This window comes from Theobroma umbraticum, unplaced genomic scaffold (assembly GCF_002168275.2).
Source record: "Theobroma umbraticum cultivar Fairchild unplaced genomic scaffold, ASM216827v3 scaffold_204.0, whole genome shotgun sequence".
Taxonomy (NCBI): Eukaryota; Viridiplantae; Streptophyta; class Magnoliopsida; order Malvales; family Malvaceae; genus Theobroma; species Theobroma umbraticum.
In genome coordinates, this window is record NW_018397267.1 from 2,131,543 (window position 1) to 2,142,994 (window position 11,452).

The 11,452-nt window shown below is 34.1% G+C and overlaps 1 protein-coding gene across 1 annotated transcript; it reads right to left on the bottom strand.

The window, feature by feature from the left end:
- Positions 1–6,424: 6,424 nt before the first annotated feature.
- Positions 6,425–9,116, bottom strand: LOC110424634 (E3 ubiquitin-protein ligase RMA1H1-like). The gene is made up of 2 exons (XM_021439244.2): positions 8,902–9,116; positions 6,425–7,307 (listed from the first exon to the last, which is right to left on the bottom strand). The coding sequence occupies exon 2, from the start codon at positions 7,258–7,260 to the stop codon at positions 6,550–6,552; it is 711 nt and encodes a 236-aa protein (XP_021294919.1). The 5' UTR covers positions 7,261–7,307; positions 8,902–9,116; the 3' UTR covers positions 6,425–6,549.
- Between the last annotated feature and the right edge of the window lie 2,336 nt (positions 9,117–11,452).

Sequence of the window (11,452 nt, forward strand, 5' to 3'; positions counted from 1 at the left end):
TTTGACCTTCTTTTACAAATCCTTCTTCATCACCACTGTTCACTCCACAATCTCAGTGGTGCCAGCTCTGGATCAATGGTTCCCGCAAGGCAGGAAGGTTGAGAAAACTGAGCTTCAAGCTATGATAAAACGGCGGAAGGAGCAAAATCGTTTCAAGGATGCCCTTGATGTCTCTCTATAAGCTACAAATTTTTGTATTCTTTCGCTTCTTACTGATGTTGTCTAATTTGGATCGCTGCATCTTTGACAATGGAATGTCGTTAGTTGCATGAATGTTTTGCACTTTTCCTGGTTTTTCTGGTAATCGAAGCTAAAGGGTCAGTGACATTTTTCTTTTAAATTGATTGAATTTGATTGTACAAGTAGTGTCTCTATTGCCGGTAAGCACAAGTTTTCAATTGATAATTACCCTTTGTTATTTCATTCAGAATTAATGTTGCTGTTTCAAGCAAATGTGTTGCAACAATGACGTGATGGAATCAATTTTACTTTAAAAGTCCTTTACTTCAGTAACATAGCTGTAGTAATCCCGATGGAATTATGTTGATAAAAGCCAAATTGCTGGCCAAAATATTCTAGTTCCTTGTTTAAGTATTGATTTATGCTTGAACAGGATGCAAAATTCTATGCTTTAGCATGGTGAATTCGGTAGAAACCAGAAGCAAAAACTAAGTGTGAGATGATGAGCACATTTTGTTCTGGCCTTTGGAGTTGTAGAACTTGCAGAACACCAATTAATAAAGCAGCTTGGTTGTGAGTTACGTAGTTTATTTCCTCGTGGATATAAACTAGCATTGGCCTTATTCTGATTAATTTATCTAAAGATAGTTGTTGCCTGTGGGCATTTTCTAAATTCTCAACCTTTTGAATAAATCAATGCTTTTTGGTGGCTGTCTTGCTGAGAAGATGGAGAAATGGGAAGAACCGGAGTTGTGCAGTTAGAAATACAGAAAATCAAGACCTCTTCCATATGAACAAATGCTCAAGTTCTTTTAAGTTTTCTTAGAAAGTTGAGAGAAGTAGTGCTACATTGCTAGCTACGCATATCAGTATATGCAATATGATACTTTGTCACCCTGGAAGCCTCAACTACCTCATTCTTACAAGTGATATTCTCAGTTTTTCCTGATTCTTTCCCTCTAAATCATTTATCAGATATCTCACTGGATGACTGACTGAATTTATATTCCTCTTTCAACTAGTGATGTTGCTGACCGGCTGAACCTGATGCGGAAAGTCCATGGTCTTGAGCAGGTGGAGAATTTTTTTTGCAGCATTTCTAAACGATTGAAAGGTTTTCAGGCTCATTTTGCTCTTCTCAACTGCTATGCCCATGAAAATTCCGTGGAGAAAGCAGAGATTCTTATGCAGAAGATGAGAGAAATGGGTTTTACCGACATACTATGTTACAATATTTTATTGGGTCTCTATTACCATACTGAATTATTCGAAATTAGATGCCCTTATGCTTGAAATGGAGGTGAATGGGATCCGTTACGACCAATATACTTTTTGCATCCGCCTCTCTTGCATATGCAGCTGCTTATGATGTTGAGGGAATAGATAAGATCCTGGAAAAGGTGGAAACCAGTCCACAAACAGCTCTGGATTGGGATACGTATTCTGCTGCAGCACAAGGGTGCTTCAAGGTTGGGCTAGTAGACAAGGCAACAGGGATGCTGAAAAAATGTGAGGGACTGATAACTTTCAAAGAAGGAATGATGCTTTTGATATCCTCCTCAAATTGTATGCAGATATTGGTGAATAAGATGAGATCTACCGCATCTGGAATCGTTACAAGGAAATGGGCATAATCTATAACAAGGGGTATAAAACCCTGGTAAGTGCACTTTTGAAGCTTGATCAAGTTGAAGGTGCTAAGAAGATTTTTGAGTGGCATTCCTAAAAGCTGTCCTATGATACCCGTATTCCTAAATTACTAATCGATGTGTCTTTCCAAAAGGGTCTTCTAGGTAAGGCTGAATCACTCATGGACCATGCACAGGCAAAAGGGGCTGAAAATTTTGGTTGGTGGATGGTGCTCTTTGGCAAGTGGGTATCTTGAAGACAATCAAATTCCTAAAGGCCATGGAAGCAATGAAGAAAGCTCAGTGTGCCTACCTGGAGCTGGAAGGAAGCCTAGCAAAGAGACTTTGGCTACCTATTTAAAATATTTGGAAGGGAAAGGAGACATCGAACGAGCTGATGAATTCATAAATCAACTGAAGGTTGAAGGTCTTTCCTCTGAAGCTGTTGGTCATAGCATATTGCTGAATCATATACAGGGTAGAAAGTTACAACCTTTTTGCATTTGCTTGAGACAGAGGAAGCCTTTGGGATTGAGTATGAAGAACATTTGGAATGAAATGGAGTCAAATCTTTTACTTCCCATCAGTTATGAACATATCATCTGAATTCTAGGATGCAAAGGAATGATGAAGAAGCCCATTTACTGAATCCTTTATCAGTTTAGGAAATGAAATCATGTGCCTCTTTCTTAGCTTTGGAACCATTCGGACTCCACTTCTTCTCAAACCTTTTATCTAATAGGCTTTTACTTCAATCTGAAGCCATGAAAATTCAACAATGGTTAGCTCACTATGAAATTGGGCTAAGCTCATCTAAGATCAATCCAGTCAGATGCTACGCAGCTCAGGCCCATAAATTCTGTCGTCTTCCATCTATAAACAATCAACAAGATAAATAAAAGATTCATCAGCCACTTAGGAGCCATTGTCGTTTGACAATTTTCCCATGCACTTATATCAGTAAGAAAGGAAAAGAAAATGAAAGGGAAGGAAAATATCAAAGAAAATAAGAAAGCATTTCTATTTCTTTTGTTTCGTTTTTCTCTTTAATTTATTCTTTTCAGTCTTTTCTATCTCACCAAACACACCATTCACATTTTTTGTTTCTGTTAAATGGAGAAATTTAATAACAAAATGCAAAAAAAGTTGATGAAGTTTCCCAACTCTTAATGCAAAGTGGAAGCGGGCTTTAGTGCTTTCGGCCACCCTTTTCGCCCATTAACCAATGAAAGGAACCCCCATAAATTAATGCCAGGACCAGTCACTTCTCCATCCAGAGCTTGTTTTTGTCTTTATCTTTAGAGTTTTTATTCTCTTTTTCCTCTTTCAATTATCCATGCGCGTTGTTGCTGTTGGATTTCCAAAGTGTCCCAAATTGTAACATGAAAAAGGTGAAATAAAGAATAAATCGGCATAAAATAACTAAAGTGGGTTACTTCAGCAAGCACTTAGCAAGAAACTTCTCTTGCCATCTTTCCTTTTCTCAACTTACATTTATCCATTTGTAAGGACTATTCTCACTACATAATGAATTAAATATTATTATTTTGTTAATAAATAAATTTAAAAATTAAAGCCTTCACATTTATAAGAAGATATTCTGTGATTAAATATAATATATAAATATTATACACTAACAATATATTAAATACAAATTTAAATTTTTTTTATCGACCACACTTAATAGTAATTTTCATTAAAGTTGATCTAGAAGTACTGCTGTCCAATATGCTTTTTCCAAAGCAAAACTTTGATTCGGAAACAAGCAAAGCAAAAGAACCCACGATTCCTTAAGAGGAATGATCACCGCAATCTCATATTCATAAGGAGATTCGCTTTTCTCGACAACTTAACCAAAAGTATTCATAAATAAACAAAATGCTTCCACTTTAAATCTTGGAAAAATCAAAACAGCATTCTACTTTTTTATTTTAGTAGATCTTATCTACATATGTCTTAAAAAATCATATCATCCTCTTTCTTTTTCCTTTGATCCAATCAAATCTTGTCGAAATATGTTAACTGAGCAAAAGTATTTTTTTTTTAAAAAAAAGTTTCTTATTGTTTAAAAATAAATTTGAATTGTTAACGGACTATTCGACAATGGCATGATCGGGACATAAACACATGGTAATGACCCATAATTCAGTCGGTTAGACATGTCCCTACCATAATCAAAGATCATGTGGCGGAAGAAACGAAGTCAAAAAAAAATTATTTGTTTTTTCTATCTTTGAAAATTTGGTTGAGTTTTGGATTAACCAAACCAAAGACAAGCACATTGAGAGATGGGAATTGAGTCACGGATCATATGGTTCGGAGAATGAGTCAATTCATAAAAATGAATTTTTGGCAAAAAATTACAAATGCAATTAAAAAATAATTATATCAAAACAGTGTAATAATGGAGATTGGATCTCCACTGACTCAGTTCTTCAAGTCTTTGGACCTTATCGAAGATTCTGGAAATCCCATTTTATGGATTGTTGCTCGTCATTTGAGTTTATTTTATTTGTTATATTGAACTTTTCAAGTCTTTCAACTAAGTATTTTTCTGAAAAATTAATTTATTCGGTTGACACATAAAAAAAGTCGAATAAACTATTTGTTGATTACAAATATTAAATAAGCGTACAAAATTTCAGTAACATAGAAAATAATTACTCAGAATGTATAAAATGCTATTGAAAAATATTTGTGAAGTTACTAAATAGTAGATTCAATAATCTCAGCATGAATAATTAACTGATCTGATATTTAATAGCCTTAAAAGATAACTTTTTATATACTTTCACTTACCCGATATATTTAATTTTTTTTTTTTCAATAAATCAAGGAGGCACATTGACAATGGCCACAGCTTGTAGTGGTAAACAACAAAGTCTTGCACTCATGACCACCCAATTTGGGCCCTCTTTTAGTAGATCAAAGTCAAATGAAGGTTTGAAATTTGTTGAGATGGTATCAAGCTGTTATTGACATTCTATATATATACATATGATGATTGGTTTTATCTCCCCAATGAACAAGTTACAAAGTTAAAAGCATAATGTATTAGATGGTGACCCTTTTCATTTTAATTCTTTTGCTCTTCATTGCAGCAAAAATAAAAATACAGAAGATGGATGAGTAGAGAAAAAGGGACCAATGTCTTAATCAGTAGACAATTCTCAGTTATGGTTGAACAATAAGGACTTAGCACTTACCACCTTTGACTATCACAATTGTTTGAAGGCGGGCGGGGAAGAGGGGTTTGGCTGCAATTGGGATAGGTGAACCAATTGAAGACTTGCATGTGGGCTGTGAGCTGGGAACCTTAAAGAATAGTCCATACATACTTAAGCTTTTCGTATTGTGTAAGCAATGGATATGTCCTTGGCGCAGTTGATGGGGAGGGAGGGAGCTTGGGTCCTTTCCTACAGGCTTCGCTACCGACCGCACCTGGCCATCCCTTCACCAATCCTTTTCAAGAAAACTTGTGAGCTCGTCTTAAAGTGGTGGTGACTTAGCTGCTGACAAAAAATATTATGATTTCCCCGATATTTACGTTGTTTAAATTTTGGATAAATTAACTCTATAAATTATATTGTCGTTAGGGGGAAGTAGAGTAAGTCTAAAAATTAAATGAACCTTCATGTTCTCCTTGACATTAAATAGGTAATTTAAATAAAGTTTTACTCAACCATTTAACGTTTGTGACTTTCGGTAATTTTGATTGATTTTTAATGCACAACTGAAGAATTGGTGTCATATAAGAATAAAACAATTAAATGGAGCACTAATTTTCAATAAAAGAATAAACCCGAGAATTGATTTGTTTATTATTCTCTAATTAATTTTGAAGAAGAACGTTACATAATAACGAAATCAATTTATAAAATATTCATTTAATTGAAAAAATTTTAATTAATCTTAACAAGTGTTTAACATTTTTTTTTATTTTAGTTCAAGACAGTGGACATATTTTGAGATCTTAAAAGGAATTTATGTTTTGTTAGATAAATATTTTTTTCTAAATTTTTTGTTTTTTGTAAAGAATAATAAAAAATTAAAAACAAATAGTCAAATTCACAATAATAGAAAATGCCACACACAAACTTTAATGACTTAACTTAATGGTCCATAAGCTACCATCTCAAAGACATGTCTAAGTTCAAATGATAATGAAACAACGTTAGATTCCTTAAACTTTCATTCTAGAGCGTTTTTTTTCTTTCTTTCTTTAATGCAAAGTAGGGGAAAATCTTTGGGATATGTAATCAAGTGGCACTTGGATAGAATGTCAAAAGAGAAATTAAGCAGAAGCGAGGGTCAGTATTCAATCATTATTTTCTTTGACTAAATACTGTGGTAATTTAATTTACAATGAGAAATGAGAAAATAAGGAAAGAGATGCAAGGTTGCTCAAAGAGTTGGAAGGGTACTTTCTTTACTTTTGGTTTCTTTCTCATCCCGTTGCCCTTTATTTCCCGAGTGCGACAAATACCTTAATTACCAACAACCCTACATACAAGTTGCGAACTGCAAGCAATCGGCACAGCCAGGTTGCTCGTCGACATGAATGAAACTTGAAAGGGCTCGTCTCACAAACATGATGTTGATCCATAAGGCAATAATTTGATGGGTGAAGCATTGATTCGCTTAATTATCATATAATAGGATCTCATCTAACTATACCATAAGTTTACATCGTGATTCTTTTTACAAAAGTATACAAAAATGAAGGGGGCAAATACGAAGCTCAAAATACGACGAGGCACAAAAGAAAACAACAGAAGAGGAAAATTGAAATTCTATTTAGCGACCTGTCAGCTTGCATCTCATGCCTTCTCAACCTGGGGCTTCCACTCCCCGTTACGTAATATGAGTTTGGGTAAGTGTGTAAACTTTCCGAGTTTCCAAACACCCTTGCATATACCATTTCTCCGAACATCCCAACCACCGGACGATGAAATCCGGTCACTGTGGTGCCTCCGAGGTTAAGCAGCGGTGAGGATGAATCTTCTTCATAGTAAGCATGGGGGTTGTAATTTTGATTTTGATAAGGATTACGATAAGGAAGCTGCTGACCATTCGGGGATGTAGTTGATAAAAGAGCTTGGGTGCCACAGGCTGGTGGTCTAGGGGGTATCACCAAACCCCTATAAAGCGCCTTGCCTTGAAGCTCAGATTCAGATTGGCCCCGACCATAAAGCGGCACCATGGTGGTATGGGATATATCAGCTTTGCAAACTGGGCATTGTGGGTGCTCATCAGAAGCAAGGGAGGCACTTTGGACATGAAGCCACTTATAGATGCAGGGCCAGCAGTAGAGGTGGCCGCAGAGAGTGACAATCGGCTCATGTGCAAAGTCTAAGCAAATGTTGCAATCAAAGCTACCATTTAAATTCTCAGATGTCGAAGCGCTGGGTACAGTCTTCCATTCCTGAGCATAGTATTGCTTGCAGGCCATGGATCTGTTCTAGAAACTCAGATTAACCACTAGGACACTCTTGACCTCTGAGACAAGAAAAATTAAATAGGATCAGCACATAGAATTTCCAGGTATCCACTAAATAAGCAACAATCTAGCAACTAGACAAAATGTGAAAAGAAAGAGAAGAAGGCAACAAATCTAGAAACAGAAATATGAAGCATAAAAGACTAGCAAGCAACTGCATATGCAGAAGACATATGAAGGGCCAAAATAAAGAAAAACACCAAACAGATAAGGCCCACTGCTAGCTTGATTCATATTTTCTCATCAAAAGGGCCAAAAGTTTTTGTACCCATCTACCAAATGGATAAAAAACAGCTAATTAAGGGACCCACACATTGAATTAATGTGATTGAAACATTAGTTATCTATACTTCTCAGGTTCCAGTTGAACTTCTGCAGTTCCATGTCCCTTTCTAAGATGAACCAGCTCATTTTGTTCTGCCCTGAAAACATGCTTTGAGAGTTTTGTTTCCACTTAAGACGCTTTAAGTCCAACACTTCAACAGTGCTGTTGAATCCTTCATTTTCATTTCCCAAAATCCTTTGCTAAAGCATAAGAGCATAAAGAACTATTGAGCCAAAAAAAAGGCATAAAGAACTAAACATATGTAAACGTTTTAGGGCTTGATATTTCCATTGAAAATGACATCTTGATATGAAGTAAAACTACAAAAAGGTTAAGGTCCATTAAGGAAAAGGTTAAAAAATAAAAAATTCCACTCATGACTCATGAGAGAGTAATGACGTATTCCTTAACTTTTGCCTTTGTTAGCGGCATCTTTTTGCCGATCCACTTCAACCCCCTGTTTTTTAATTTGGAGTTTTCCCTACCACATTAATTGCCTCATTTTTGACAACTGCCCTTTACTCCAGCTGCAATTCAAATTACCATTTTGACCCTACTGGTGACAAAAATTTACCGTTTTAGACGAAATCAGGTCGGTTTAGGTGAAGCACAAACAATCAAAGAACAAACTGCATCGTACAGGTTCTGCTCTATTAGGTTAAAATTTGGTGAAACCTGACAGTTTGAAACCCAGCAAAAAATTGAACTTGTACAACTCTTCAAACCAAAATATGAAGCTTCCAAGCAGCCCCCACCGACAGACCCCTCCCGTCGTCGATGAGACATGGCCGAGCCAAAACTGGATTATTATCAACTCTCGTAACAAAGTCAATAGACTCAATACAGTAAAGCAACTAGTTTGAAGAACAATTTTTTTTTCTCTAAGTTAAATTAAATCTAAGTTTCGGAAACTACAACATTGAATTTCTAAATTTCCCACCAGATAGGAGGGATTAGCGAACTATTGGCCTACTAATTTCTTCAATGTCTCAAATCAAAAATGAAAGGGTAATTCTCAAGCTAATTTCCATGGGATTTTAGCTACCGATTATTTTTTCATGTTTCTAACTTGCTTCTCGATAGAGTTTCGAGAGGAATTGAAAGAAACTTTTCCTGAAAATAAAACGAAACAATTTTTTTTCTACATTTCGCTTCTAGTTCCCCATAGGGCAAAACAAAGAATCCAAAGCTTAGTCAATCAAGACGATACAAGCACAGAGATATTAAGAATAACCAAAACGAGAAAAGATATTAAACAATAAACATACCTAAACAATAACAAAAAGGGGCCGAAAATCCGACAAATTCCGAGTTTGTTTTTATCTGTTTGTTTTGAAAGAAAAAGGAAGGGATAGATAGAAAGACTCCACTAAGGCTCAATTCAATAACTGTTCCATGAAAGAAAGAGACACAGAGAAAAAAAGACGATGATGAAAGAGAGAAGAAGAGATCTGATAATGGAATGGGAAGAGCGCGTCCATCGACGAGGCCCCTTTTATAGAGGAATCCGACTCCATTATAGGGTTTATCATTTTTATTAATATTTTTTTCTTTTTTTAACGTGTCTACTTTCTACAATCTGTTACTCTCCTTTATTATTTCCCTTGTTGTCTTTTGTTCAGTTGGTTCCATGTTTTATTACTTGTCTTAATATAAGAAAAGCCAAAAATAAAAATTCAACGTATGTGGATTTGCCACGTGGAGAACTTCGAGAGCCGATGTCAGTGAACTTTAGTCGTTCCAACATTCTGCATGGGTAAATAAATCAGATTTTCCTTTTTGATTTTTTCAGTTTAGACTTTCCAATTTTAAACCGACAATCAGTTTCCATCCATTAAACTTTGCTTGAATTATTGAATAATATTCAATTATGTTCAGTATTTTACTGGCTTGATCAAGTAATAATAAAGTATAAATTAACCATTTGAATGGTGTTTAGCGGGGAATATATTTATATATAAAAATAAAAGAAACGTTATTCCAATGGTAGCTTCTGAACTTTGAATTGAAGAACCTTAAAAGATTTCTTGATTTGTCTGCTACGTTGATCAAAGTATGTCGTTTGATTCTAACTAGAAGGGTAGAATGTCTAATTCTTTTACAGCTATTTTTGTTTTTTTTTTATTCTGTTTCTCTTCCATGCGATTTTCTTCTGAAAAACTTTGCTCCATTCAATCCAATTATTTTGCACTTAAATTATGATCCTTCCAAGTTATTTATGCAATCAAAAAGTTCACTATAAGTTTTATCCCATTTTCCATTACTATTAAAAGGGGCTGTTCCATATTAAGAAAATGAGTCAATTTCTTGAAAACTTTATTGACGGGAACCATTTTCTTGAGTTTGGTGTGTACATTCTTGAAAATCTAGTTTTACTGTTTGTATTACATTATCACAAAATCTTGAGAATATCAATCTCTTAGTAGGTGGGAAGGTGACTTTCACGTATTGAGGTAAATAAAAATACAATTTAAGACAAAAAATTACTCTTTGAACTCTTTTCACTTTTCAAATTTTGAATTCTGTTATGAATATTTTTGTGAATATCTATTTATATTATCTATATTTAGATTTGATGTAAATCAGATTAGATTAAGATATAATCTATCTAATTTCTAAGTGTTATCTTCATCTTGTAAAGAGATTATTTACCTATAAATAGGCTCTCTTAGTTCATTTGTATACACACTTTAATAAGATTTCTTCTCTCCTCCTAAATACTTTCTTTCCCTCTAAATACTTTCTCTTATATTTCTCTTATAGTTGTTCTTTTAGATTTATTTCATAACACGTTATCAGCACGATTCTCTGATTTTTTAAATTTTAAAATTATTATGTTTTCATCACCTTCAAGCTTCAAAAAAATAATTTCAATGATTGAGTTTTTGACTTCTGATTTTAAAAAAAATCAAGTAAGTGATTTGATATCTTTTTAGTATTTTCATTCTCTTAAAATCAATTTTAATATGAATTTTACTATTATACATTAGATTTTGTTTTTTGATTGAAAAGTGAATTTGCTATTATATAGCTATTGATGAAAAACCATGAATGTCCATTCCCTGAAGTGAATGTGACAAATGAGCTACTTAAAAAAACCATGAATATCCATTCCTTGAAGTGAATGTGACAAATGAGCTGCTAATAAAAAATATGAATGTTATTCCCTGATGCGAATGTGACAAACGAGATACTAATAAAAAAAATTATAAATTCATTCATTCCCTGAAGTGAATGCGTCATCATTTAATAATTATGGTCATAATCATGAATCCATACATTCCCTGAAGTGAATACAATATCATTTAATTATGATGGCCATAACAATTTACACTATCACTATTTTAATTATTATTTTATCACCAAAAGTGGATGGATATTTTATCATTTGAATTTAAGAATAATTTTACCACTAGACGTGGATAGATAATTTTATTATAAAAATGAATGAGTCCATAATCTACCAAAAGTGGACAACCCATCATGTGTGAATCACCTACCAAAAGTGGATGTATACTTGTAACTTATCACAAATAGATGAATAATTTTAACGCACTAAAAGTAGAAAGATACCTTAACCCATTAGCCCACCAGAAGTGGATAACCTATCAAGAAGTGGATGAATACTTATAACCTACCAAAAGTGGATATTGTTATTGATGTGGTATGAAAGATCATTGGTCACATACCTATTGTACGTTATAAATTTTATCAAGCATCACTGAAAATTAAAACATCTTGTGATAATTTTAATCATGGTCAACTTGATATATCACATCAAGATATTTATCTACTTTGAAAGAGGAATTGATTATATGA

What these genes read in the sequence shown, in the direction of transcription:
- LOC110424634 (XM_021439244.2), bottom strand. Translation starts at nt 7,260, where the DNA reads ATGGCCTGCAAGCAATACTATGCTCAGGAATGGAAGACTGTACCCAGC.